We start from the raw sequence: 27,822 nt of genomic DNA on the forward strand, positions 1-27,822 counted from the left end.
TTATTTAGTATATCATTTTTTTTCTCACGAGGGGTATTTGTAACATCATTTCAGTAATAATAAATAAATAAACATCGTCAATTTATAATATGGTAGAAACTCGGCAACAACAAAATGCTCTTGATTTTAAACTGCTTGAATTAACTTTGCTATAACCTTTACGTTAACAGTAGTCAGGCGACAGCAAGAATGAACACGGTTATATGAAAACTGTCACCATCCAAGAAACTTAAAACTTGTATTAATCAATATATTTCTAAAGCTAAATTCCCAAAACCAGCGTAAATATAGTTTGTCTTAAACGTGAAAGAATGAATTAAAGCGTAGTATCTATAAAGCTAAAGGAGAAATTATACCAGGGGCCAGTTTGGGGATAATTTCAAACACGATCGGCTTCCATACATGGTAGCACAGGTAATAGCAAAAACACCACCAAGTTGGTGAAACAAGTTTTTAAATGTTGTATTTTCATTTATATTTCCTTCGAACTTATCGCAAGAGTTCAAGTAAAAATATTTTTATTACAGTTTGCTAAACATTTTCGCTGACGCACCTCACGCTTTGTCAGAAACATATGAAGTGAAGAACGGACAAAGTTTTCCTTAGACTGTTGACCGTGACCTTGACTTTTAATATACTATTCCCCCTATATAATGTTTAACTAGTCAAGGACAACATACCACTGACGCTCCATTGTCTTTGGTCAAACACGTCATGTACTAACTATTGTTCGGACAAAGTTCTAATAAGAATGTTGAACGTAAACTTGACATTTGGCCTAAAAACAATAGCGGCCAGCTTATGGCCAGAGGCCTCTGAAGTTTCATGGTCCAATGTCAAACCATTCACGGGTTATTGTGCGGACCAGACATGGTATTTACACAGACTTGCTGACCGACATTAGCAAACCTATATGCCGCATTATTCCTCCTCGAAGGGAGTTGATTATACGACGGCGAGGCTACAGAACAACAGAGTTATAAAGCGGCGGGGCCTGCTACAAGTCCCAGCTGAACAGGTGATGTTTAACAAGCATGTCCTTGACCCCTTCCTTGAGGGGTCGCGCCGTCGGTTCCGTTTTCCGGGGCAGCTCCCAGTCCAGCGACAGGTTGTACGCATACTGCGAGATTAACCTGAAACATCGCAAATGACATCTTCAGAGTGCACCCTCCACCGTTAGCTTTATATAAAGCGCCCTTGCACCAAACACTAGGCTTTTATGGGTGCATGTCAGCAAGAAAAAGCATGAGGAAGAACTAGTTCTTTTTTGCCTCCGTATTTTGCATTAAACTACATAAAAATATGGGAATGTAAACGCATTAAAAAAAATCTGTAGAATATATTAAAGTTTTAGAAAGTTAACTACCGAACTAATTATCATACTGGAACTTCTTTTAAAAGTACTTATTTTATAATGGTATGGTGGACTGGTTCGTCTATCTGATCATAAGGCAGAGTAATAGGTAAGTGGGGTGTTGGTGTTTTTTATGAAAGAAAATGTAGGCCATGGTCAGATTAATATCTTAACCGTATTTTGAAGATGAAAACAAAAATAAAAGTAGATGTTTTTCTAAGTTGAAATGGTGTGAAATGGATATATCAGATATAATCATAGCTATCATGACATTGTCAATATTAACATGATCGGTTATCAGTTAAGCCCAGTACCGTTATCACCCAAGGGATATCGCGTCGGTTTTAAAATGATAAATAGATGAAAGAATGCACTGGAATGCAAATACGCTCTGACACCATTCTAGCAATTCACGCGCGCCCCAGTTACCCATACGCACCATAATAAAACAAGACCTAGTAAAAACGGAGCATGCGAAGATAATCATACTTCTACGTCGGAATAATTTGTTTACAATGTTTGAGAATTTAGACAGATCTACGCCTTATTTTCATATGCATATATTGTTCAGAATGTCAAGATCTGACGTCTGGCACGGAGTAACCGTGTCATGTTCTTGAATGCATGCACTTGTTTACAAACATGTAATAATTCATCACCCAGTACAACAAACAAAACACTAAAGAAGCAACAAATAAAACTAAGCAGTGTGACTCATGCTAGCTAACAGTGTGTCTATGACGACGCGGCAGCTGTTGTAGCTACAGTAGAGCACGGCATTCCCAGTCCTGCTCGGGCGGGTCTAGAGGTCCCAGCTAAACAGGTGGTGCTTGATAAGCATGTCTCGGACGCCCTCCTTAAGGAGGCTCGAGCGCGGACGACCGTCTTTTCCGGTGGGAAGTTCCCGGGCCGCCGACAGCGTGAAGCCGAATTGCGAGAGAAGTCTGCAACAGAGCGCGCAGGGTGCAACACAACACAGTCACAACATGGGGGATATCGGTGCAATGAAATGATTTCATTTATATATGGTATTTTGAGGAAATGAACAAGATTAACAGGAATACATGCGATTATAAATACAAGGGTTAACGCCGAGTCCAGAGCCTGTTACGTCTGCTGTGATGGGACCGAAGCGCACAAGTGGTCATTTGCGTATTTCAGCTGTACATTTAGACAATAGAGGTTGCGAAACACGACGTGCATGTGTATGTGTAGCTACCAGTACATGTAAACGTTGCTGTTGAGTTTCAAAGTAGTATGCGAACTTTCACCTCAAGCTCGCGGATACTCACAAAGACCACTTTCCCCATGATTCCGTACATGTCATTCTACACTAAGACAACGCACAGTACCTGGATGACGTTGTGGGCAAAAAGTAGCCCACACATACACGCACCCGTACAAGTTGTGTTTGGCAACCTCTCTTATAACTCAAATTCCAGGAAGCTTAATTCGAGTAACGAAACACACACAACATCTATAGACTTTATTTCCACCATAACAAAGGAATAATAAGTAAGGAAAAAATGTTATAACAAATGAAAAGTAAAGCTGGAATTCTACAAGTACTACAAAACCAACATATCCATTAGGCAAAAAAAAAAAAAAATGCTTAACATAAATACATGTAAAACAGATCAGATCGAAAACGAGGTTTCAAAGTAACAAAACAGAATGTAAATAGTGTCAATCTCCTCTAGAAGTAAATATAACCAGTAGCAAACAAAACAAAATTGGACATGGTTAACATGCTAGAACATAAAAAGGTTGATTTTGCACCAACAAAAAGAAATGTGGAAGAAATTAAAATAGGTATTACAGAGCGAATCTTGATTTCAAAAATAAAAACATTATTTTTTAAGTATTATAAACTTAAACTCTTTACTCAGACCATTGTATAAACAAATGTTAACAAGCTTTGCTGGTGCGGAGTTGTCTGTTCTAGATACTGTACAGAAATAATTCTCATCAATGATATTTGTATAAAAACCTGGCACAATCGTAATATTGCACTGTTAACAGGGCATTAAATGCATTCAATGAAGGAAACAATTAAAACACACTGTTTACATTATGGAAGAGTTTGTGTGTTTTTTGTTCACAGCATCATTCAGCGCACACACACTTTTCATGCAAAATGAAAGGAACACTCATGACTTTCACATGTGCAAGGTATTCTATGTTCTATTGCTTGTGGGCCCGTTTCTCATTCAGAGATTTTATTGCACAAAGGAGAAAGCCTGCAGTATATTGACAACCAGCCTTATGATTTATAGCCAGAGGATGGCAAGGTACATACACTCTGTGAAGTGCCCATCTTGTAAATGTTTAGTTTACTTCAAGCGGTGACTGACTGGCACATTTATGTACACTTTGTGATGGTTTAATTTTCACAACAATTCACTAATCAGGCTGTAAATTAAAAACAGAGAGAAGAATTCAATTCACTTAAATTGCTTCATAAAAGAATAAATAATTTGGTAGTGAATTTTAAAGCTTTTCAAATTGGTAAAACATAACAAAAAATATGCTGAAGAACTCTTGAAAATAAATAATTCTCCAGTAATTATGACAAATGGCAGATAAACACAATAGTGTAGTTTTTACAGTTGTGCTGTAGTTGATTATATCACATTTATTAGTAAAATTAAGAAAAATGCAAGAAAACAATGTGACTGGCCAGCAGCCATCTACGGATTTCGTACATGATAAAACGCATCAAGAAAAATATTATGTTATATCATGTCAAACTCGAGACCTCTTCTACCCTACATGTAGCCCTATCTGTCATGAAAGGCATGAAGGTCATGAGAATACAACAATCAAACTTAAATAAAATGTAGGTGAAAAACAGTTTTTTAAATGAACACAACCAAATTGCTATAGTAAAATAAATAAAATTTAGCTCTACAATAAATGCAAATGAAGAAAAATTAAAATGCACATTGAAAAACTTCTTTATCTCCAACAACCAGAGAGACAATAGAAAAAAACTAAGGTATAGAGTTAGCATGTATCACATTTCCCAGGAGAAGAGATGGTGTGTTATAAGTATGTCTTTGACAGAGTCAGTGATGGCCCGCTCTGGGTTACTCTTCTTGATCAGCTCGTATGTGTACTCCAGGTTGAAACTAAACTTTGCTAGAGCTCTGAAATACAAGGTCCCCCAAGATATCACAACATTAAACACAAAAGCAGACATGCAGTAATAAACAGAGTATGAATTACAACAAAATATTAATTAGCATTGAGACAACTTTTATTTCCACAAAATAGGTGAACTGAAAATGTACAATATCCTGTTCCACTTGCATAGACAGATTATTTAAAAACAATTTTTGTTTCATTTTCATGATTTGAGCTAAATATAATTATGTTTGTGTGAATGAAAAAATAATAATTAACAAAAGGCAATTCATGATCCCCCATACAACATGCCTTATGAAATTAGGAGGGAAGTCTCATTTTCAGTACAACTAGCAAGCAAGCAATAGACAACAGAAAGTCACCACAAAACAACAAGTACAAATTAAAATCAAGCTAATAGATGGATGGAAATTCAAAATAAACTTTGTAATATTGAGTCAGCTTCAGTCGTACAACACAAGTTACCTGAGTTCACACTTGATCTGTACCCAGCCGGGGCTGCGCATGAATGACCATGGGTGGTACCACTTCTCCACAACCTCCGTACATGAACACAAGGTCTCCAGCCACAGGTGTAACACCTGCTCACTGTTAACATACACCATAACATATAGAATCACACCTGCTCACTGTCAACATACACCATACCATATAGAATTGCACCTGTTCACTGCAAACATACCCTATACCATATTGAATCACACCTGCTCACTGTAAACATACACCATACCATATTGAATCACACCTGCTCACTGTAAACATACCCTATACCATATTGAATAACACCTGCTCACTGTAAACATACCCTATACCATATTGAATCACACCTGTTCACTGCAAACATACCCTATACCATATTGAATCACACCTGCTCACTGTAAACATACCCTATACCATATTGAATCACACCTGCTGACTGTAAACATTCACCATACCTAATGAAACACTCCTGCTCACTGTTAACATACACCATACCATATTGAATCATACCTGCTTACTGCAAACATACCCTATACCATATTGAATAACACCTGCTCACTGTAAACATACCCTATTGAATCACACCTGCTCACTGTAAACATTCACCATACCATAGTGAATCACACCTGCTCACTGTAAACATAAACCATACCATATTGAATCACACCTGCTCACTGTAAACATACACCATACCATATTGAATCACACCAGCTCACTGTAAACATTCACCATACCATATTGAATCACACCTGCTCACTGTAAACATTCACCATACCATATTGAATCAGACCTGCTCACTGCAAACATACCCTGTACCATATTGAATCACACCTGCTCACTGTAAACATACACCATACCATATTGAATAACACCTGCTCACTGTAAACATACCCTATACCATATTGAATCACACCTGCTCACTGTAAACATACACCATACCATATTGAATAACACCTGCTCACTGTAAACATACCCTATACCATATTGAATCACAGCTGCTCACTGTAAACATACACCATACCATATTGAATCACAGCTGCTCACTGTAAACATTCACCATACCATATTGAATCACACCTGCTCACTGTAAACATACACCATACCATGTTGAATCACAGCTGCTCACTGTAAACATACACCATACCATATTGAATTACAGCTGCTCACTGTAAACATTCACCATACCATATTGAATCGCACCTGCTCACTGTAAACTTACACCATACTATATTGAATCACAGCTGCTCACTGTAAACATTCACCATACCATATTGAATCGCACCTGCTCACTGTAAACATTCACCATACCATATTGAATCACAGCTGCTCACTGTAAACATTCACCATACCATATTGAATCACACCTGCTCACTGTTAACATACACCATACCATATTGAATCACACCTGCTCACTGCAAACATACACCATACCATATTGAATCACACCTGCTCACTGTAAACATACACCATACCATATTGAATCACACCTGCTCACTGTAAACATACACCATACCATAGTGAATCACACCTGCTCACTGTAAACATAAACCATACCATATTGAATCACACCTGCTCACTGTAAACATTCACCATACCATATTGAATCACACCTGCTCACTGTAAACATACACCATACCATATTGAATCACACCTGTTCACCATACCATATTGAATCACACCTGCTCACTGCATACATACACCATACCATATTGAATCACACCTGCTCACGGTAAACATACACCATACCATATTGAATCACAGCTGCTCACTGTAAACATACACCATACCATAGTGAATCACAGCTGCTCACTGTAAACATACACCATACCATATTGAATCACAGCTGCTCACTGTAAACATACACCATACCATATTGAATCACACCTGCTCACTGTAAACATACACCATACCATATTGAATCACACCTGCTCACTGTAAACATACACCATACCATATTGAATAACACCTGCTCACTGCAAACATACCCTTTACCATATTGAATCACACCTGCTCACTGTAAACATTCACCATACCATATTGAATCACACCTGCTCACTGTAAACATACACCATACCATATTGAATCACACCCTCTTTTCTAGATTTTATTGTGCATCATGATAAAACAATGAATATAGAATAATGTGTTACAAATATGTAACACTTTAATGTAAATTGTGAGTTGATAGACATAAAGCAAAAAAAAATCCTATTGAAGTTCAAGATGGGTTTTAAATAGTTGCAATTTCAAATTACTGCCGATTTTTTGTATTTGTGACAGGTATTTTATGCTAATGTACACCAAATTAGTAAGTTAAAGAGAGTAGAGAAAAAAAGCTTTTTGTCAGTAAAAAGCTATACATAGCTAATGTTTCAAATATTATATATGGAATCTGACAATAAACAAATATTGACTTGACTTGACTTGAAACATTGACAATGTCAAAATGCAGGTGGAAACTCAGCATTAACAAGAGATGTTTGTCAAACATTATGCCCCCTTGAGCACAATGTTGTCAAGAATATTTGGACAATTGAATGGAAGATGCATGGACTGAAATGACAGTTGATTTGTCATTGACATTGGATGCTTTTGAGGCAGTTATAATTTCAACTACAGACATCGATTAACAGGTTTATGATACAAGATGGGATTCATAAATTTAAGTGAACATTATTAATTCTGTAAATCCCTGCAAGCATTTTTACTATTAATACGATTAACCTACTTGAGACCACAACACATGAGGGATCTGAGTTTGACGTCCATCTGGGCATGCACGGCATCATGGGAAATATTCACGGCTTGGACAGCCTGCAGAAGAGGTAATTCAATTAAGAGAAATAATACATGTGAACATGTCATAGAAGAAACAATATTAAATGCATCCCTGATTCTTCTATCTTTACTTAAATGAACCATATGTTCCTGAAAATAGATGGATGTCTTGCTTTTAGTTCTTAATTGTTTATTAAACACTATCTAAAGTCGCCCTTTCTCATTTTGTGTGAAATGTAAATAGAAAAAAAATGGTTTACAAAGATTGGTCATCAACTCACCCTGTACAGAATCTCTTCTGGGGTAAGGACCTTCCCATCCTCATCCAGTCTGAATAAGCAGAACACATATATCAATACATGTTTATTTTCTTATAAATATTCTTACATATTCTTACATCAGTTTATATTTTGATTCAAATGTAAATAGCTATACTTAGCAGTGTGATTTGCAAGTATTTCAAGCAAATGTTTCATTTATTGAGTATTTAATTTGTAATCTGATAATTTTTTCTTGTAATGAAAGTCATCTCCAAAATCCCCAAATAAATTTATATGAAATGGACAATATTCCCCCCCCCTCCATAAAATAAGTTTTTTTGCCATTATCAAAGGTTATTTATGTTACAACACTTATTTTCAAAACCAACAGGGGGAGGGGGTCCTAGGTCATCTGAAGCCCCCTGACATATGCCTACTATAACACAAACATATTAATCTTGAGAAATAACAACATGACAGCTGTCTCACCTGAATGTTTTACACAGCACTAATCTGGAGTAGACTGACTGGAAGTCCTTTTCAACCTCATGAGATGCTGCCTGCAATAGATATATACTTATACAATCATGGGCTACATTTTTAATGTGTTCGGGTAAAAGAAGTGAATCAAATAACTTCTGTTTCTAAATAGGCAACTGTTCAACTGAAATAATCTGAGGGTGTTGACATAGCTTCTATTCTGATACAACTTCTGCACAGTCAGATGGATGTCTTTAAACCAAGAAAACGGAAGTCCATGGCTGATATCCATCAATAGTCAGTCCAATACATTTATAAGTCATGCATTAAGTGATTGTAATTTCTACTCACCTCTTCAATGAAGAGCCATGGGTGACAAATACTGCCCAGTAAAGAGTGTCTCTTTAGACCGTGTTCAAATACTGCTTTCAATGCCGGGCACAACCTGAAAATAGAAAACCGGCCATAATAAGCTGAAAATACATATACTAGCAGCAGGTCATTCCAAGAGTACACATGTTAATGCAACTACAAACCCTTGCTTTAACCCTTTAGCGCATGTATACGAGATAGGCCGCCATAGCTCATTAGCAGATGCAAACGCATCTGGCCGACCCTATACACTACTGGATGTATACGCATCTCCCGCATATTTCAATAGGGTCATTTCAATACTTCAATTTTGCATCTTTCTTTTTGTAAACAATATCCCGGATGTTTATAAAGCTAAAGTTTAACCTTTTGTGTATTGATTTTCCCTCGAAAATGTTGTCTGCTAAAACTTGAAGGTTATTATTTATACTGCCAATCACAGGTGTGAGATCCCACTGTGACGTAATAAAACCTCAAGGAATAGCAGTACTGTACAGTATGGAATTTCCCCAAAAACATTTATGCGTAAATCATTGAATATATTATGTCAGTTGAATAAACCATAAAAATCAATAAAGATTATAATTATTTGTAGATAATATTTTGTGTTACAAACAATAGAAACAATAAATAGCTGAGAAAATGATGAGTAAATTTTCTGCTGAGCTAATTGATGGCCAGCATGGTTCCGGTCGTAAAATAAGTCAAGTAAACAAATTTGTGCAAGTGTTTGATGATTTACCGTAGCTCTTTTTTATTCATTACTTTGAAAACATTTCCCGGCTTTCTTTTTGTAAAGAATTTTATGAGGGGGTAATAAAGTTAAACAGACACTCTGGCCTGGATCTCTCAGCTGGATGACACCAGATATTCCTGCCACATTTCTGTGTATTATACACAAGAACATCAATTGTCGGATTTTTAATCCATATGGGTCTTTTTTATGATAGGGGTAATAAAATTTAGATCGATCCCAGCATTTTACTACCCTTTGATTTAATGCAATTATGACATTTCAAAGAAATTTTACAATTCCATCTTGGAAATGCATTCACAGACGAAATAAAATAATTTTATATGTCATCATTGACACCATTTATTAGATAATTTAATTATCTATAAAAATGTATGCACATAAAAAAAATTTGGAAACAATTATTTGGAGTAATATTGATTTTAAGGTCATACTGCTGTATTCATTTGCTCATTTTCAAATATCCTGAAAAGTACCTATGTAGATAAGGACTGCTTATCAGTAAGTTGGCTAATGACTGGGAGGTGAAATCTGGCCACTTGTCTATGTGCTAAAGGGTTAAAAAGTCTTAATACATGTAGCTAGAAAACTAAAATCCAACTATCTAAATATGTAAGTATTAAGTGCTGTATATTTCAATTATATGCTCAGCACATTAATAACTTATTAAAACTTCACATGATGTTGGTTACTTTTAAAAGTTTCCTTATTTCTTCAACCTATCAATTCAGAGTGCAAAATAATTGGAACAAAAACAAATAAGTAGCCATACGTTCCCCTGACGAGGTCGGTGATGGCCTCTGACACGCCGTCATCCCCAGCAAGGGAGTAACTCTTGCTGCGCTCATCCAGCAGCTCAACAAACTTGGCAGGGAACCAGCCCCGCAGGCCGTTCAGCTCTCCCACCCAACAGTGTTCATCTTTCATAGAGATTATCTAAAATAAGGAAAATTGATATTTGATAACAAAATTGCTTTTGCTTTAAGCTCAAATTTGATTTGAAAAAGACCTGAAAACAACTCTTTGGTGCCATTTTCCCAAAAGATTTTCTCACAAAAGTTGTCTCTGATGTACTTGGACATGAGAAACTCAGTAAGTCACTATAAACTTAACATGCTATGACAATTTTCAGAAAAATACGGATGTCTAATACACAACAGCACTAACGGTTATGACATCATTTTTCCTGAAGCCAAGTTCATCATCGTCATGCCTCTCAAAGTCCAGGAGAGCCTTGGCCCTGCGTCGCCGGTTCCTGGCCACATTCACATAATTCTCCAGGTCCTTGGCATGGCTCTCCATGGAATAGTCAGCTTGTAATGTCTGGAAATACCATGCTTTAGTACAATACATCTTATTTTGAACACATATCTACATTGCATATGTGAAATTTATCATATATCAATAAAGTCTTTTTCTTCTATCTGCATTTTAAACAGAAACTGAAGATTGAACAAGAATGCTTTGTAATTATAACAGTTAAACTCAGATTAAATTCATGTAAATTCTTAAGATTCCTGAAGATCCCTCAGATGAACCTAATTAAACATTGCTTGTTATTTACTATACTGTATTGCAAAAGTACCTCAATCTTTTTTCTCGTTCATTTCTCCCTACTATTACTACAATATACACGCTGCTCACATACCACTCTCGTGTTCTTAGGGTCAAGGGACTGGAAGTGTCTGGCCACCTGCAGTATGGCCTCTCGCAGGTCAACAAGGAGCTCAGTCTGTCGAATGTTCTTTGCCTTCCCATCGTCATCCTCTCCTTCCCCCCACAACAACAATGATACCAGAGACTTGGTCCGACGCAGGTGACGACGATTCAGTTGCTAAAATGAGAAGCTAACATGAATAAAAAATATCAATGAAAGTAAATAAATGTATTTGTTGTAATTGTAACATTTGAATAGCAACTATTAAAATATGTCATCTTCTTTGTTTATGCATTCACATACAAACATTGGAGGTTCTTTCTATTCAATTATTTAACTAAGTGCTAATATGTAGGTTCTCACTCACAAACTGACCCCTTGACCAGCCTAACACACCTGTTTTGGCAAGTTTTTTGCAGACTCCGGATTGACGAGGGCTCCCTGGTCAGCCATAAGATAAGCAAGGTGTTTCCGGCGACTGGTGTCCACAACAATATCTGTGAGAGACCCGCACACTCTGTATGCCAACTGAAGTATAAGGGTATATGTCCTTTATAATCTGTTTAACACTTATCACAGAAAAAAACACTCAAGTTTCTACATATGCCATAGTACTAAATAAACTTTGTTTAGCCTTCAGGTGCTAGACATTTCAGTAATACAGGTGCACATCTCTTAAGGATTTTTATAAAATTCCTACAAAGAATCACTTTCGTCTGGTCAGGTGGTTTTATATTGTGAACATAAAATTGCAAATTTTACTGTAAAGCGGTACAGTTCTCACTAATCAGCACAGTCCCCAGACAAACAGAAGTGACATGACTTTGTGTCAAATGCCAAAAAGTATTTATGTGGCTGTATCTGCATAAGGTTAATTATGTATCACTAACAAGCAGTAAACAAATATTTGTAGAATCAATGTAGCCTCACTGGTCTATGAAATTACCTCAATCAGTTCATCGACATCTTGTACATCCCCAGGAACATCAGACAGGGCGTTGAAAATCTGAGCCGAGTTATCAAATGTCTTCAGCTCAGGTTCCTGTTTAGAGGTATACATGTATGCAAAAATAACTCCGTGATTTATTGTTATTTATAACACACTTGACCAATGAACAAAAATATTATAAGAGAACTACTTCTTGAATGAATTCTGCTTCTTTCACTGCACTTACATTTTTTCTGACTACAAGGATTGCACATAAATTAGCATCATATAGATTCAAAAGCTTAAGCAATGGTTTGTGAACAATTAGTGAAGTTGTAAAGTAGTATAAAACATTTTAATCTATCAAATAGATAATTAGAGCAGACATAATCAATATTCTGATAATGTATCATTACATTTTTATCCATATCTTTATGTATACTTATGAGATAATGAAATCTCAGGTAACCATGAAAAGAAATCTTGACAGCTTTTAGCCCCCGTGCATTGAAGGTAGTACCTCATGCGCTCTTGATACAAAAGCTTTACTGCCAAGTATTTCATAGTGAGTTTGTTAGTACATGAACCCAGATGCAAATCACTTCAAACTCCATAGCACACGGGCAAACAGTTGCAAATGTGGAGTTAGTGTGATGATCAAGTACCTTGAGTCTGAGCATGCCCATGGTAACCTGGAAGAGAACAGTGGATCCCTCGTAGAAGAAAAGGTCCCAGAGACGGAGAAGCACCTTCATGTGGACGACGCTTGCAAACAGTGTCAGGAACCAGTGCAGGCTGATCAGGGATAGCTCTGGAATGGCAGGCCATGCTTACATGCAGGAAGGGGCCAGGGGAGGGTTTGGTAGTATGATATACATGTACTGAAGGCTGAGGTTTCAAAGGCATTCATCAACCATAATTGCTTTACTCAAAACTCTATAAATATAAGAGAAGAATGAAATTTATTACTTAAATAAAGGTTTTGAGCAAAACAAGCCATAATGAGTTTGACTCCGAAACTATCATAAGATTAACATTGTGGATTTTGTTGATAACAAGCAATTTTACATAAGCCAACTCCAGTCTGTAATGATGATTTATTGTGCAACTAACACATTTGGTTAGTTTGTATTAGTAGGAATCCTATTTCCAATGCCAACACATCATTCCTGTGCAAATGAGATATGTGTTAGTGCCTGTATACCTACCTATGTCATGTTGCTTGAGGACGATGTCTGTGTCAGGAAGGTAGCTCATGATTAACTGTCGTAACACTCTCTGATCTGCCTGCAAGCCACCAAGAAAAAACATCCGTATTAGCCACTATCCTATTAAATCCCCATAAAAGATTTCTTTCATATATATGGAAATAATGATGATAATGATCTCAAATTAGGTACAGCCCTATATGTTATCTATTTTTGTATACATTGTATACAGCAAAAAATGGTTTAAACAGTATTTATTTTTGTGATACATAATATATATATAAATTTATAACAATACATAGTTAGGATTGCGGCGAAAGCTGCGGGCTTATATTGAACCCCTTTTCTTGCTATGAGCAAACATAAGAATTGATGAAATCCAGTGAAAAGCATTTATATACTGTATTAAATGAAAAATAAATTATGTATGTTTAAAAAGGTAAACATAGTATAAATCTTGCTAGAAACATACTACAAATGTTTATACATGACAGAGACATAATAGAAATGTAGAATAGTAAATACTATATTAAGTGTAATTATAGTTACAGTACATGTACCATATTGTATTAATAAATACCTACGGTATCTAGGAATCATGTTACTCGTTTGAGTATATTAAAGCTATACAGTATTTTGCTATGGTATTGTAGATCCATGGGGAGGCGCACCTGGCGATGGCCACTCTAAATTAAAATAATCCAAGTTTACTTTTTATTTCAATATACTAGAACTTTCAATATAGGAGAAAAAAAGTAATCAAATATTCCAAAAATGCATCATTTCGGACTAAATTTTTTTGTTTTCTTTTAAAACACCTTTAACCAAATTATTTTTTGTTCCAAGAGAGATGCAGGTTAAAAGCTGGCACCCATAAGTTACCATGCTCTACCCTGCTCTATTGTCAAATCGCTGTTGATTTTGAAGTAACATTTAAGATTGGTGGAAATATGTTAAAACAGAAGGTGAGATGAAAAAGAGAGCAGAAAAGGAAAGCGAAATATGGTCACTTAGCCCCACAGGTCAGCAAAAGCCTTCCAGAAGATAGTGTGCAGTTGTCTCAACTTCACCTTCATACAACATGGGTCTTTAATAATGTTTTTAGAGATAAGATCAAATTGCTACAATGAGTTCTGAGCCTTGTATGCTGAATATTCGGGAAGTGTTGACCATAGTAAAATGTGATGGAATCAAAGTTGTTCCGAAGTGACTAAAGGAATTTATAAGCATCCAACCGGCAAAGAGGATAAAGTAATGGTAGACGTGTGTTTGTTTGTGTGCGTGTCCGGACAATCTTGTCCGAAGCATAACTTAAGAATTCTTTGAGGTATTTACTTCATATCCAGATACATCTCATTGAGGAGAAGTGCAGCGCACAAGGAACATAACTCTGAATGCAGTATTTTTTAGTTATTGCCCTTTGTTAAAATACAGACATATTTTTTGTCCTGAGTGTAACTTAAGTCATAAAGGTAATAGGAGGTGTGCAGCAGGTGATGGTACACATCGCCCAGAATACCATCATGAGCTACCTGCATACACAGGAGGGTGCCGGAGTAGTAGGGTGGGAAGCATGTCTTATATGATGGCACAAATCATCTAGAATACAATCACGACCTACCTGTATACCAAGGAGGGTGCTGGAGTAGTAAGAGGCAGGCAGCAGGTCCTCAATGATGGCACACATCATCCAAAATGTGTCCTCTTCTTCCATGAACAACAATAGGGAGGCCGCAATCTGTGGGGAAAAAAATACATGTTCAGCAAAATATACACTTGTATATTTTTCATATTTGGTATGCTAAAAGTAGGAGGAATTAGATCAGTTTGGCAATAAACATGTCCTAATTTATTTGTTGTACCGTACTATCCAGGCATTTTATTGAACTGGCAGATGAAGGGTTGAATCCATTTTGTTTATGGGTTCTGTGGGCATTTTAACCTCCCAAAGTGGATTAAAGGGTGTGAAGCACCCTGCCGCAGAAGCAAAACTGGCTTGTCAGATGCCCTTTTGAGGGCCCATCTGACTTAAAATTTGAAGAAAACTGAAATGTCAATACTCACAACAAATAGTAGCAACTAAAATCAATCTGTCAACTTCTTTTTTTAAATCAGATTATAAAAAATGTTTATATGGGGGTCCTCGAAGTCCTTGGATCAGTGTTAATCTTATATAAGATAACAAAATAAAATCCATCAGTATGCTACTAAAATTTAATTACAACAGTTCCAGATAGAACAGAATAGAAAAGCATACCACGCCAGTGCCCTGACAGTATCCTATGTCTGGGTAAAGCCACGCCAGTCCTCGCAGTATCCGTCTCAACCTTGGTATTCCTGTACTGTGGATGTTGCAGTAGCATGCATTGCTCGGCATTGTCCGTAACAGATCCTGAAATAAACTCTAGCTTGAATACCTTGGCAAGCTAAGTGTTTTTAACTTACATTATTTCCTATGTTCACAACCAGAATGAAAAAATATATCATGTTCTAAAAATCTGTATTTGTTTGGAATATAATTTTTGAATGTTAATGAAACACTTACCTTAGTGCAGGTTGTAGTTGTGAACATATTATTAACCCACTGTTAATATTGCTGCATTCAATAAAAAGATAACTGATCGCCTAGCTCTTATGTATGCAGAACAAACCTTCTCAATTTGCTTAGAAGTCATTAGGTGGTCACTAGAGCTGGCCTTAACAATATCCTTGTATGTCAGATCTGATTTGCGCTTCTTGTCGAGAGCTCCGGAGAGGCGTATCCACATGTGGGGCCTGAGAGAGTGCGGGATTCCCGCACGGTTCATCTGGCGGAGCTTCTCTGTCCTCTGGAGACGGCTGTCAACCTGATAAGGCAATACATGTATCAACATAATTATGGGTCATATATGTGAACATGACTGTCATTTCTTTGTGGTTGGCAAACATAAAACGCAATCAAGCACAAAGTTAAGACTTCCCAAAAAACATACTAGACTACCATTTTTCAGTCAGGAAGTTGGATGTGATACATGAATGTCTGAGACCAGCAGAATGGAAGGCCTGATGGGTGTGATACATGAATGTCTGAGACCAGCGGAACGGAAGGCCTGTTGGGTGTGATACATGAATGTCTGAGACCAGCAGAATGGAAGGCCTGATGGGTGTGATACATGAATGTCTGAGACCAGCGAAACAGAAGGCCTGATGGGTGTGACCAATGAATGTCTGAGACCAGCAGAATGGAAGGCCTGATGGGTGTGATATCATACATGAATGTCTGAGACCAGCAGAATGGAAGGCCTGATGGGTATGTTACATGAATGACTGAGACCAGCAGAATGGAAGGCCTGATGGGTGTGATACATGAATGTCTGAGACCAGCAGAATGGAAGGCCTGATGGGTGTGATACATGAATGTCTGAGACCAGCAGAATGGAAGGCCTGATGGGTGTGATACATTAATGTCTGAGACCAGCAGAATGGAAGGCCTGATGAGTGTGATACATGAATGTCTGAAACCAGCAGAATGGAAGGCCTGATGGGTGTGATATCATACATGAATGTCTGAGACCAGCAGAATGGAAGGCCTGATGGGTGTGATACATGAATGTCTGAGACCAGCAGAATGGAAGGCCTGATGGGTGTGATACATGAATGTCTGAGACCAGAAAAATGGAAGGCCTGATGGGTGTGATACATGAATGTCTGAGACCAGCAGAATGGAAGGCCTGATGGGTGTGATACATGAATGTCTGAGACCAGCAGAATGGCCTGATGGGTGTGATACATGATTGTCTGAGACCAGCAGAATGGAGACCTGATGGGTGTGATCCATGAATGTCTGAGACCAGCAAAATGGAAGGCCTGATGGGTGTGTTACATGAATGTCTGAGACCAGCAGAATGGAAGGCCTGATGGGTGTGATCCATGAATGTCTGAGACCAGCAGAATGGCCTGATGGGTGTGATACATGAATGTCTGAGACCAGCAGAATGGCCTGATGGGTGTGATACATGATTGTCTGAGAGAAGCAGAATGGAAGACCTGTTGGGTGTGATACATGATTGTCTGAGAGAAGCAGAATGGAAGACCTGTTGGGTGTGATACATGAATGTCTGAGACCAACAGAATGGCCTGATGGGTGTGATACATGATTGTCTGAGACCAACAGAATGGCCTGATGGGTGTGATACATGATTGTCTGAGAGAAGCAGAATGGAAGACCTGTTGGGTGTGATACATGATTGTCTGAGAGAAGCAGAATGGAAGACCTGTTGGGTGTGATACATGAATGTCTGAGACCAACAGAATGGCCGGATGGGTGTGATACATGATTGTCTGAGAGAAGCAGAATGGAAGACCTGTTGGGTGTGATACATGATTGTCTGAGAGAAGCAGAATGGAAGACCTGATGGGTGTGATACATGAATGTCTGAGACCAACAGAATGGCCTGATGGGTGTGATACATGATTGTCTGAGAGAAGCAGAATGGAAGACCTGTTGAGTGTGATACATGATTGTCTGAGAGAAGCAGAATGGAAGACCTGTTGGGTGTGATCCATGAATGTCTGAGACCAACAGAATGGCCTGATGGGTGTGATACATGAATGTCTGAGACCAGCAGAATGGAAGGCCTGATGGGTGTGACCAATGAATGTCTGAGACCAGCAGAATGGAAGGCCTGATGGGTGTGATACATGATTGTCTGAGACCAGCAGAATGGAAGGCCTGATGGGTGTGATACATGAATGTCTGAGACCAGCAGAATGGAAGGCCTGATGGGTGTGATACATGCATGTCTGTGACCAGCGAAACGGAAGGCCTGATGGGTGTGATACATGAATCTCTGAGACCAGCAGAATGGAAGGCCTGATGAGTGTGTTACATGAATGTCTGAGACCAGCAGAATGGAAGGCCTGATGGGTGTGATACATGAATGTCTGAGACCAGCAGAATGGAAGGCCTGATGGGTGTGATACATGAATGTCTGAGACCAGCAGAATGGAAGGCCTGATGGGTGTGATATCATACATGAATGTCTGAGACCAGCAGAATGGAAGGCCTGATGGGTGTGATACATGAATGTCTGAGACCAGCATAATGGAAGGCCTGATGGGTGTGATACATGAATGTCTGAGACCAGCAGAATGGAAGGCCTGATGGGTGTGATATCATACATGAATGTCTGAGACCAGCAGAATGGAAGGCCTGATGTGTGATACATGAATGTCTGAGACCAGCAGAATTGAAGGCCTGATGGGTGTGATACATGAATGTCTGAGACCAGCAGAATGGAAGGTCTGATGGGTGTGATACATGAATGTCTGAGACCAGCAGAATGGAAGGCCTGATGGGTGTGATACATGAATGTCTGAGACCAGCAGAATGGAAGGCCTGTTGGGTGTGATATCATACATGAATGTCTGAGACCAGCAGAATGGAAGGACTGATGGGTGTGATACATGATTGTCTGAGACCAGCAGAATGGAAGGCCTGATGGGTGTGTTACATTAATGTCTGAGACCAGCAGAATGGAAGGCCTGATGGTGTGATACATGAATGTCTGAGACCAGCAGAATGGAAGGCCTGTTGGGTGTGGTACATGCATGTCTGAGACCAGCAATATGGAAGGCCTGATGGGTGTGTTACATGAATGTCTGAGACCAGCAGAATGGAAGGCCTAATGGGTGTGATACATGAATGTCTGAGACCAGCAGAATGGAAGGCCTGATGGGTGTGTTACATGAATGTCTGAGACCAGCAGAATGGAAGGCCTGATGGGTGTGATACATGAATGTCTGAGACCAGCAGAATGGAAGGCCTGATGGGTGTGATACATGAATGTCTGAGACCAGCAGAATGGAAGGTCTGATGGGTGTGATACATGAATGTCTGAGACCAGCAGAATGGCTTGTTGGGTGTGATACATGAATGTCTAAGACCAGCAGAATGGAAGGCCTGAGGTGTGATACATTAATGTCTGAGACCAGCAATATGGAAGGCCTGATGGGTGTGATACATGAATGTCTGAGACCAGCAGAATGGAAGGTCTGATGGGTGTGATACATGAATGTCTGAGACCAGCAGAATGGCTTGTTGGGTGTGATACATGAATGTCTAAGACCAGCAGAATGGAAGGCCTGAGGTGTGATACATTAATGTCTGAGACCAGCAATATGGAAGGCCTGATGGGTGTGATACATGAATGTCTGAGACCAGCAGAATGGAAGGCCTGATGGGTGTGATACATGAATGTCTGAGACCAGCAGAATGGAAGGCCTGATGGGTGTGATATCATACATTAATTTCTAAGACCAGCAGAATGGAAGGCCTGATGGGTGTGATACATAAATGTCTGAGACCAGCAGAATAAAAGACCTATTCACACACCTGGAACCAAATTATATGATATTTTTGAAGGCATGTCACTTACTTTTTATCATGTGACCAGTAGGATACTCTATCACCAAAAAATTGGTGGGTGTCATGCAAAATTTCGCCAAAACAGCAACATGTGTTTAAACATTAATTTATCATTTTACAATTAATTTAGAATAAATTTGTAGGCTTTGTGAAGCCTTTTTCTAGTCTATTTTTTCATTATTGGAAAATGGCCCTTAGCATCATGAGCACCACTTATCGATTATTCATAAAATTAAATACTGACAATTATCTTACACATGACAATCACTTAAATAACACAAATAAAAATAACTACAGCATTATTTAATGGAGACTTGCTTCTATGTATGTACTTAATTAACCAAAGCCTGCAGATGACATGCAGAGGACACTGCCCCAGACATTGGGTTTTAGTACATTCAATGATGTCACACTAGGGTGAGTCTGCTATTTACATAAAGAATTGCTAATTTATCAGTATAGGGCAAAGAATTACAGCATTATTGCAGTGGCTAAATGTTTCTATTTGGTGACCCTGCAGGTTCCCTAGCCAATTGACTGTGGTAATCCTATCAGTATATTGGGTGTAACGCGTCACCAGTAACTGTAAGTGTCAAGCTCTGCTTTTATCAGTTGCCCACAGGTTGCAAGTACTGGTATATTTGGGGAGAGTTTGCACATTTAGACTCTTTTTATGCATTTTTGGTGAAATATCATGAATTTTCTTAGCTGTTATTTTCAATGCAGTGAAAATATTAATTTGACATTTTTATTGCTCTTATAGATCAAGGTTTTCGATTTGTTTAACAAAATTTGGGTTGAAAATGTTTGAAATGACGTGGCAACAGTATGTAAATCTTGCATTTTTTCAGTTAACACCAAAAAAATAATTTTTATTCTAATTTTTACTAAAACAAAAACAGGACAAATGTCTTAAATTGGTGTAAGATCAGAACTTATTTCACTCATACACTTTTACTCATGGTTGCACCACTTGAGTAAATATGGCTTAAATTTCGATCTTGAACCAAATTTAAACAGAAATTTATTATCTATTTAATTGGTGAATGTAATTTATAATTTCATAAATATAATCAACTCAAAAACATTGCAGATTAAACATAGCAGAAGCATATATGCCAGCTGCTGATCATGCAATATTTTACCTCCTTATCATAACTTAAAATGTTCTAACTTGTTCAATCTGACTAAACTCTCATTCCTGATACTTATCATGCCATGCTGATAATTGCACAACAATAATGTTATACAGCTTAACAAAGGACATCAGTGGAACCATGAGAACTGTGATATCAACCATTTCCAATAATGTCTTCCTCTATCGCACATTTTCACTTGTGAATATGACCATGCCTAGATATGGACCATTTGATATTTGTTTGTACCCCCCTCTCCTCCCTGCATAGACAAAAGGCCTCAATGATTCTATAATGGAATAAGATGTCTATCTTTGATTTCCCTAGGTCAAAACTGTTTCATTTAAAACTTATATTTCTTTGAAGTGTAATGGTGTTCAGAAACAAGAGGTAATGAAAATATTTTTTATATGATGCTTAATCAAAGAACGGTACATTGTCATCTTCAATGGCAAAACAAATACAATACCAAAACTTCAAAACAAATACAATACCTCCAATACTTTTGAAGTCTCAAACAATATACATTACCAGTATTAACATAACATACATTTTATTGCTATGATCCTACCATACAAATTTTTCGAACCATGCAAGCAAAGAAAATCAAAACACACCTTTTGAAACCTTCCTTCTTTTCACTATGCAACACAAAGTAAATGTACCTTATCCCATGTGAGGTCCTCCACCTCTTCATTGTGCGTGAACTCGAGGTATGCCACCCAGCGGAGCCGGTGACTGGGGTCCTCCACAAATGGCGTGCTTAACAGCTTACTTGAGTTCTCCTCAGGACCATCTGTAAGGTAACAATTCACCACGGTCTGATATTTACTTCCTGATGTCTTTTTTCAAACAATTTGACATATATGTCACGTTCATAAAAGGAGACTTACCATCCAGGGCAGGTCGTGTGCTACTACAGGGGCAAATATGTGTATATAAACCAAATTACCTCAGTAGGCAAAATTTCCAATTATCTGGAAGTGAATTTGCCCACCATGGGTATTTCATGTCATATAAACGCAAAAACTGATCATCCCTCAGAGGCATTTTGATTTTGGCAGGGGTTAACAATAAATATTTGGCAAAAAAAAAAAAAAAAAGATATTGAAAGGAAATTGTTATAAATACAAAACAATTGTTTGAATTTCTTAAATGGCATCTACACCAAGAGGCAAATACTTGGAAAATATATACAGCAAGAGTGATAAACCTGCTGTCTATATTTACATGTAAATCACACATATTAAACAAAACTCAAAATTACCAAATGAAACTCATTTATAATTAACAATTAAAGATTATCCTGTTTGCTAGCAATATTATTCTGATTGATTATAAAAGTGGTCAACTATATACAGACCTTCTTCTTCCACCTTGAAACCAAATTCATCATACCGGTAATCAAGCTGCCCATTGCTATCCTCAGGCTGAAATGACAAAATACACAATGCTTGTAAATATTTTTTACATAACAGAACAAACTTGGGCTGCAATGTACATAGACTCTTTCTAGACATGGTGAGCAGTCATCGAAACTAGACTTTTGGATGAAAAACCTGATTTCTTATACTATTGCTTAGCATCAAATTTTTTAACCAGCCTCGCTATATAAAATTGAGAATTTTAGCAAGCCCGGATGACATTTTACCAGTGCAGGGCTCGTCGGCTTGTGTTAATTCTGACTATTGCATGAGGAGGAAACTTATTTGCAAGCTTAATTATGAACAGTGTATGTACCACCCACATTTAAGACATAATAAAACTGGAAGAGTTACAGTTTTACACAAAAAACATAGTTATTTTTATTTGCGCAATGTCTGTTACTTAATATCAAGAATAAGAACTGGGTGGAAAGGTCATAATGAATCAGTATGCCAGCAGCAGATAAACATACCGGGTTTGAGAGTTTCACCATGATGTCCTGGGGCCACATAGATGGGGTGAGGGCAGAGAATGGTCCCCCTGGGGTGGGGCTGAACTCAGACGAGCTCTTGTATGGATAGGTGGTTGACACACTCACACATTCTGTAAAACCTTCAACCATATCTTCCTCATCCTCCGATAGAGTATCCACTGAAAGAGAAGATAAAAATCAAGAATCAAAACTTCTCCTTATGGTGAAGACATAAAATATTATAGTATTTAATTTTCATTTAAAAAAACAACATGAAATAATGTTTGAATAATGTTTTTAAAATCATCAATGTATCTGCACATAAATACAGGCTTAAACTTTTAAATCCATTTTTTAATACTAAATACTGAATAAGTACTTACAGTGTTTTTTCTGGCCAATTTGGGGGTATATAAAATTATACATATTTATTTCCTCAAATTATGAAGAGCAAAACAAATTTACAATTGATAAACACTTATAATATAATAATGTTACATAATATAGGCGTACAGTACATGTTTGAGCTGTTAAATATTTATATAAGCAATTTAATGTGGTTGATAATTATGCAACTCTACACATCTAATAATACAAAATACAGTATTGCATAATTTTTATGTGATATGGTACAACGCACACTCGTAAATTCAATGAGGCGCTATAGTTTAAGCATAACACTGCTAAAACATATACTTTTTTCCCCAAATGTGAAAATCAAATTCTCAGTTATTGCTTTAAACGAAAAAGTGGACCATTCTTTGGGAGAGTTGAAACAAACTTTATCTCATTCTTTTAACTTTTCTGTCTGTTTTTTTTTAACGCATCCTTCTTCACTTCTATGCAAAATTTTCCTATCTGAAAGGTTGCAGCCCCATTCCCAAGATGGTAAGAGAAAAAACACAAGCCTCATTCAGGACACTTAATGAATGTGGATAGAACAATCATGACTGTGACATTTTACCTAATAATATTGGGTTCATATTTCACATTTTCTAAAAGATTTCAAAACATTGCTCAGCATTTTTTCATATTAAGCTAGATAGCATACCGTGTGTAGCGTAGTGCCTAAATATTTGGATAAAGTTATTCAAACCTTTTATTCAACAAACACCACTGTTGTATAATGGGACCTTTATCCTTAGTTACAATCGCATATGATTGCGAAGTAAACAGTAAGTCTTAATTGATTTGGGTAACATAAATTTAGAGTCATATTTTTTTGTTAATTGATCCCGATTCTGTTTCATAATTGTCCTTTTATTTACCAAAAATCAAATTGCAATTGAGAACCATGGGTGAAGAAAAGATGATACCTTTTATTTTTCTACTAATTTTGATTAAAGATAAATAAATCTTAAGAGACACATTTGCATTACCCTAAAATCAAGCCAACCCGCCTTTAAATGATTAACTGTTGCAGCTTAAAATGCACGCAAGTGCAGTCTCCTTACATGAAAAGCTAAAGGTCATAGTATAGTTGCCGTAATTTTTGATGATTTTACCCAACCCAGTGCTCCAGCTTGGTCCAAAAAGCAGATAAATAAATCAAAATTATTTTCACATTAGCCAAGGTATTCATAACAATTAGAATTGAAAGAAGTTACAACACATGCTCAATTTGTAAAACAAATACCAATTGAAAATTGGCCCTTGCTGTTGCTCCAGGCTCATTAAATGCCCATCAAAAGTGCCCTTTCTGACCTAGAACACTGCCCTTTTCAAATCCTGGATGGAGCACTGCAACCTCTTACTGGTAATAACCTTGATGTCATAATTCAAGCGCTCCACACTTTTGTGTTCCAGCAAGAAGAAGGTTTTACAAATTTTGCTGTGATTGCACCAGTTTGATTAATTACTAAATACTAAAGTAAAAGAATTGACAACGAGGGGGGGGGGGGGGTCACACCATTCTCGAACCCTCCCCTCCCGAAACACCTTATGATATTTTTGGCGGAAATCCTGATGTACATGCATATTTCAATGCTCGAGATAAGATTTGAAGCAATTGGGTATGTCACTCAAAACTAAGTGAAAATCAAATAACAAGACACTAAGTGAGTTGTTTTGCATTTAAAAAATGAAATCATTATCTATTCAAAATCAGTACTGTGGTTTACATCTGAACAATCGGGGGTCCCTCTCATGGCCACACATTCCAAGTTTATGTTTTTGTACATTACTCAGATTTCAGATAGTCATTGTTAGTTAAAACCAACCATGAGAAAGACTGCTTCCAAGACTTGGGGGTTTTAATATCCTTTTTTTCGCAATCCTGCTTTTTGTTTTTGTACGAGATATTTTTTCCGTATCAACTGCTTTAGTGATAATGTCATTTAAAAGTAAACTTAACTAAAGACTAATTGGAGCACTCTGCAGCTGATCTCTCAAATATTTTTTTGAAATGTTCATCCTTATCTGTTATGATTGAATACATTGTTTATTGAAGCGTTTCAACATTATTTCTTTTCAATTAGTCAATGCATACTCAAAATCTGTGTATGAATCCTGGGTAAACACTCGCTTAATAGCAATTTTTTTAATCGCCTTCATTTATGAGCATCTGCATGTGTGATACAAAAACTGATGTGTTCTGGAAGCAAGCATAGCAGGCTTTTATTAACTAAGTTTGTTTCTACACATGAATTGGCAATAAATCGGGTGAATTTAAAATGTTTTATTTTAAAATGTTTTACATTTCTTAGCTCCTTGATGAAATAAATTGCGTATTTGGCAATTTCTATTGAGTGAAATATGCAGCTTATCTCTGGATTGGTATTGATTTTGTATGTATATATAACCGAATAATACTCATGAATCATAACATATTATTTCAATATGCCACATTTTTATTGATTTTAAGTAAATATTTTAAGCCATTCTTAGTTATACGCTTCCAGCTTTCACAGCCTGGCATCACTGCATCTTTTATACTTAATAAAAACCTTTTTCCTTGGGAGGATTTTCATAAAATAATAAATATCTTAAGACAAGATACAGAAAAAACATGTGAAATTTGCAGTATAATATATTATTGCAGATAGGATGCTGACCCTGCTGCTGTGTCACAATATTTACATTATTGTCAATAGAAAAACATGTTAAAATTAACCAAACTCTTAACGTATTTACCCTTGGTTGCCTTATCGGTGTAACCATCACCAGGTCTCATTCCAAAAACTGTTTTTGCTATTTCCATTATTAGTGTATGTATGTTTACTTGGAAAGATAATTTAATTCATTTTGTGATTTGCCATAAATCGTGTGGGAGGCTGAGTGCGTAGTAATATTCAATAAAATAAAAACAAATACGATGCAAACTGAATAAAATAATGATTAGTTCCACATCAATCATATTTAGCATGAATTAACTAAATATTGATGTTATTGGAGTTTAAATAATAATTGAGAGGAGGTCACGAGTATTTTACAAGGAACTATTTTTTAATACAGACTGGTTTTCCATTTGGATCTACTTTGCAAACGTCACAATAGTAAATCTCGTTACATAAATGGGACACACAATACCTTTTTCAAACACAACACTGGGCATTGTGTACACACCGGTCTTACTGAGACTATTTTTGAGACCGGTGTGTACACATTGCAACCCTGGGCCGACTCTCTTTCCTGTATACAGTAAATGTAATTATGCTGGCATGCACAAAGCGTGTTGATGATCAAAATTACGCGACATGATTTTTGTTATTTTCGCCAAAATTAACCCTATTTTCAGATGAATGTAGGACGAAGTGAACGACTTCCCAAGTGAACCAGGACTAAGTGAACCACTTGATGAGACGTAGTGAACCATCTATATGTTATATAGGGAATATTGTCTTAATGTTATATTATGTTGGTGAGACGTAGTGAACCATCTATATGTTATATAGGGAATATTGTCTTAATGTTATATAATGTTTCAGAGTTTATTTTCCTGGTTATAAATGATATAATAGGTTATATGAATACATTTTTAATCATATCAAAGTTTTTAATTATTAGAATTTTGTATTTTGATATAACAATGTTTTGAAAAAAGAAAAGAAAAATGAAAACAAAATACCCTTTTTATTCAAATTCTTATAATGAAAATATTATCAATACATCCTACTTTGTTGAATATACTCATTTTATTTATGTTACTATCATAAAGTGAAAATCAGTACTATTTTAATTGTCATAAAGCTTAAAAGTCTTAGGTTTCAATTTCTAACAGCTTAATAAACATCTTTAACGGTGTATAGCAAATGTGTGAAGTCTTGCATTCAAATGGCGATAATTACTAGTTATTATCACCTTTCAGGCAGTGTGCCATCACACAATAGCCACTATATAATGCATATGTGGTTCACTTGGTCCTGAAATGGTACACTTAGACACTGGTTCACTTGTGAAATGGTTCACTTCGTCCTGCACCCTTTTCAGATTACCTATTCATATTCGTGAAAAATAGCCTATTTGAGTCATACCCTTGTGAATGTATTGCTTTACCTGAGACAGTCTCTTTTACAAAGCGGTAAAGACCAAAAACATAAATGTCATGCAACAAAATACTACTAAATTGGAATGAAATGCACTGTCAGGGTGTCGAAAAGAACAAGGTGATCAGGGAGACGAATCAGTTTTTAGGACTAATAACAAATGGTAACAACATTGATGCCTTGAAAATCTTGTCGACTTCTGTCTTTAGTACAGTGAATTTACGTGTGCATTTTTCAGTCTGTCTTATGCACCAGTCAATTAATTGTTACTATGCCACCCCACCCCCAGGTCCGGCGAATAACGGGGACTTTGACTTTCAGTCCAGCCAACCCCTGGTAAAATCCCCGCCCTGCGGGGACGAACTGATGGTAAAATCCCCGCCAAATGCCCCCGCACCCAAAGGACCCTAGGTCCATTCCCCGCTATATTTTGCGCGAAGACAAAACCACCGCATTCACCCGGCATTGCGGGGCCACCAGA

The 27,822-nt window shown here is 37.1% G+C and overlaps 1 protein-coding gene across 3 annotated transcripts; it reads right to left on the bottom strand.

Moving 5' to 3' along the window:
• On the bottom strand, positions 1-26,289 carry LOC128207964 (small G protein signaling modulator 3-like). Of its 3 annotated transcripts, none has more exons than XM_052911204.1 (20): positions 25,990-26,289; positions 22,858-23,036; positions 22,324-22,390; positions 21,626-21,756; positions 16,070-16,264; positions 15,676-15,810; positions 15,040-15,156; positions 13,419-13,497; positions 12,876-13,021; positions 12,229-12,324; positions 11,679-11,810; positions 11,274-11,459; positions 10,793-10,948; positions 10,398-10,561; positions 8,851-8,944; positions 8,509-8,579; positions 8,041-8,089; positions 7,710-7,795; positions 4,967-5,089; positions 1-1,133 (listed from the first exon to the last, which is right to left on the bottom strand). In XM_052911204.1, the coding sequence occupies exons 1-20, from the start codon at positions 26,054-26,056 to the stop codon at positions 998-1,000; spliced, it is 2,409 nt and encodes an 802-aa protein (XP_052767164.1). In that variant the 5' UTR covers positions 26,057-26,289; the 3' UTR covers positions 1-997. The 3 variants fall into 3 exon arrangements, with proteins under 3 accessions (XP_052767164.1, XP_052767155.1, XP_052767173.1); XM_052911195.1 differs by lacking the exon at positions 1-1,133 and adding an exon at positions 1,143-2,298; XM_052911213.1 differs by lacking the exon at positions 1-1,133 and adding an exon at positions 2,826-4,503.
• Between the last annotated feature and the right edge of the window lie 1,533 nt (positions 26,290-27,822).

This window comes from Mya arenaria, chromosome 2 (assembly GCF_026914265.1).
Source record: "Mya arenaria isolate MELC-2E11 chromosome 2, ASM2691426v1".
Lineage (NCBI taxonomy): Eukaryota > Metazoa > Mollusca > Bivalvia > Myida > Myidae > Mya > Mya arenaria.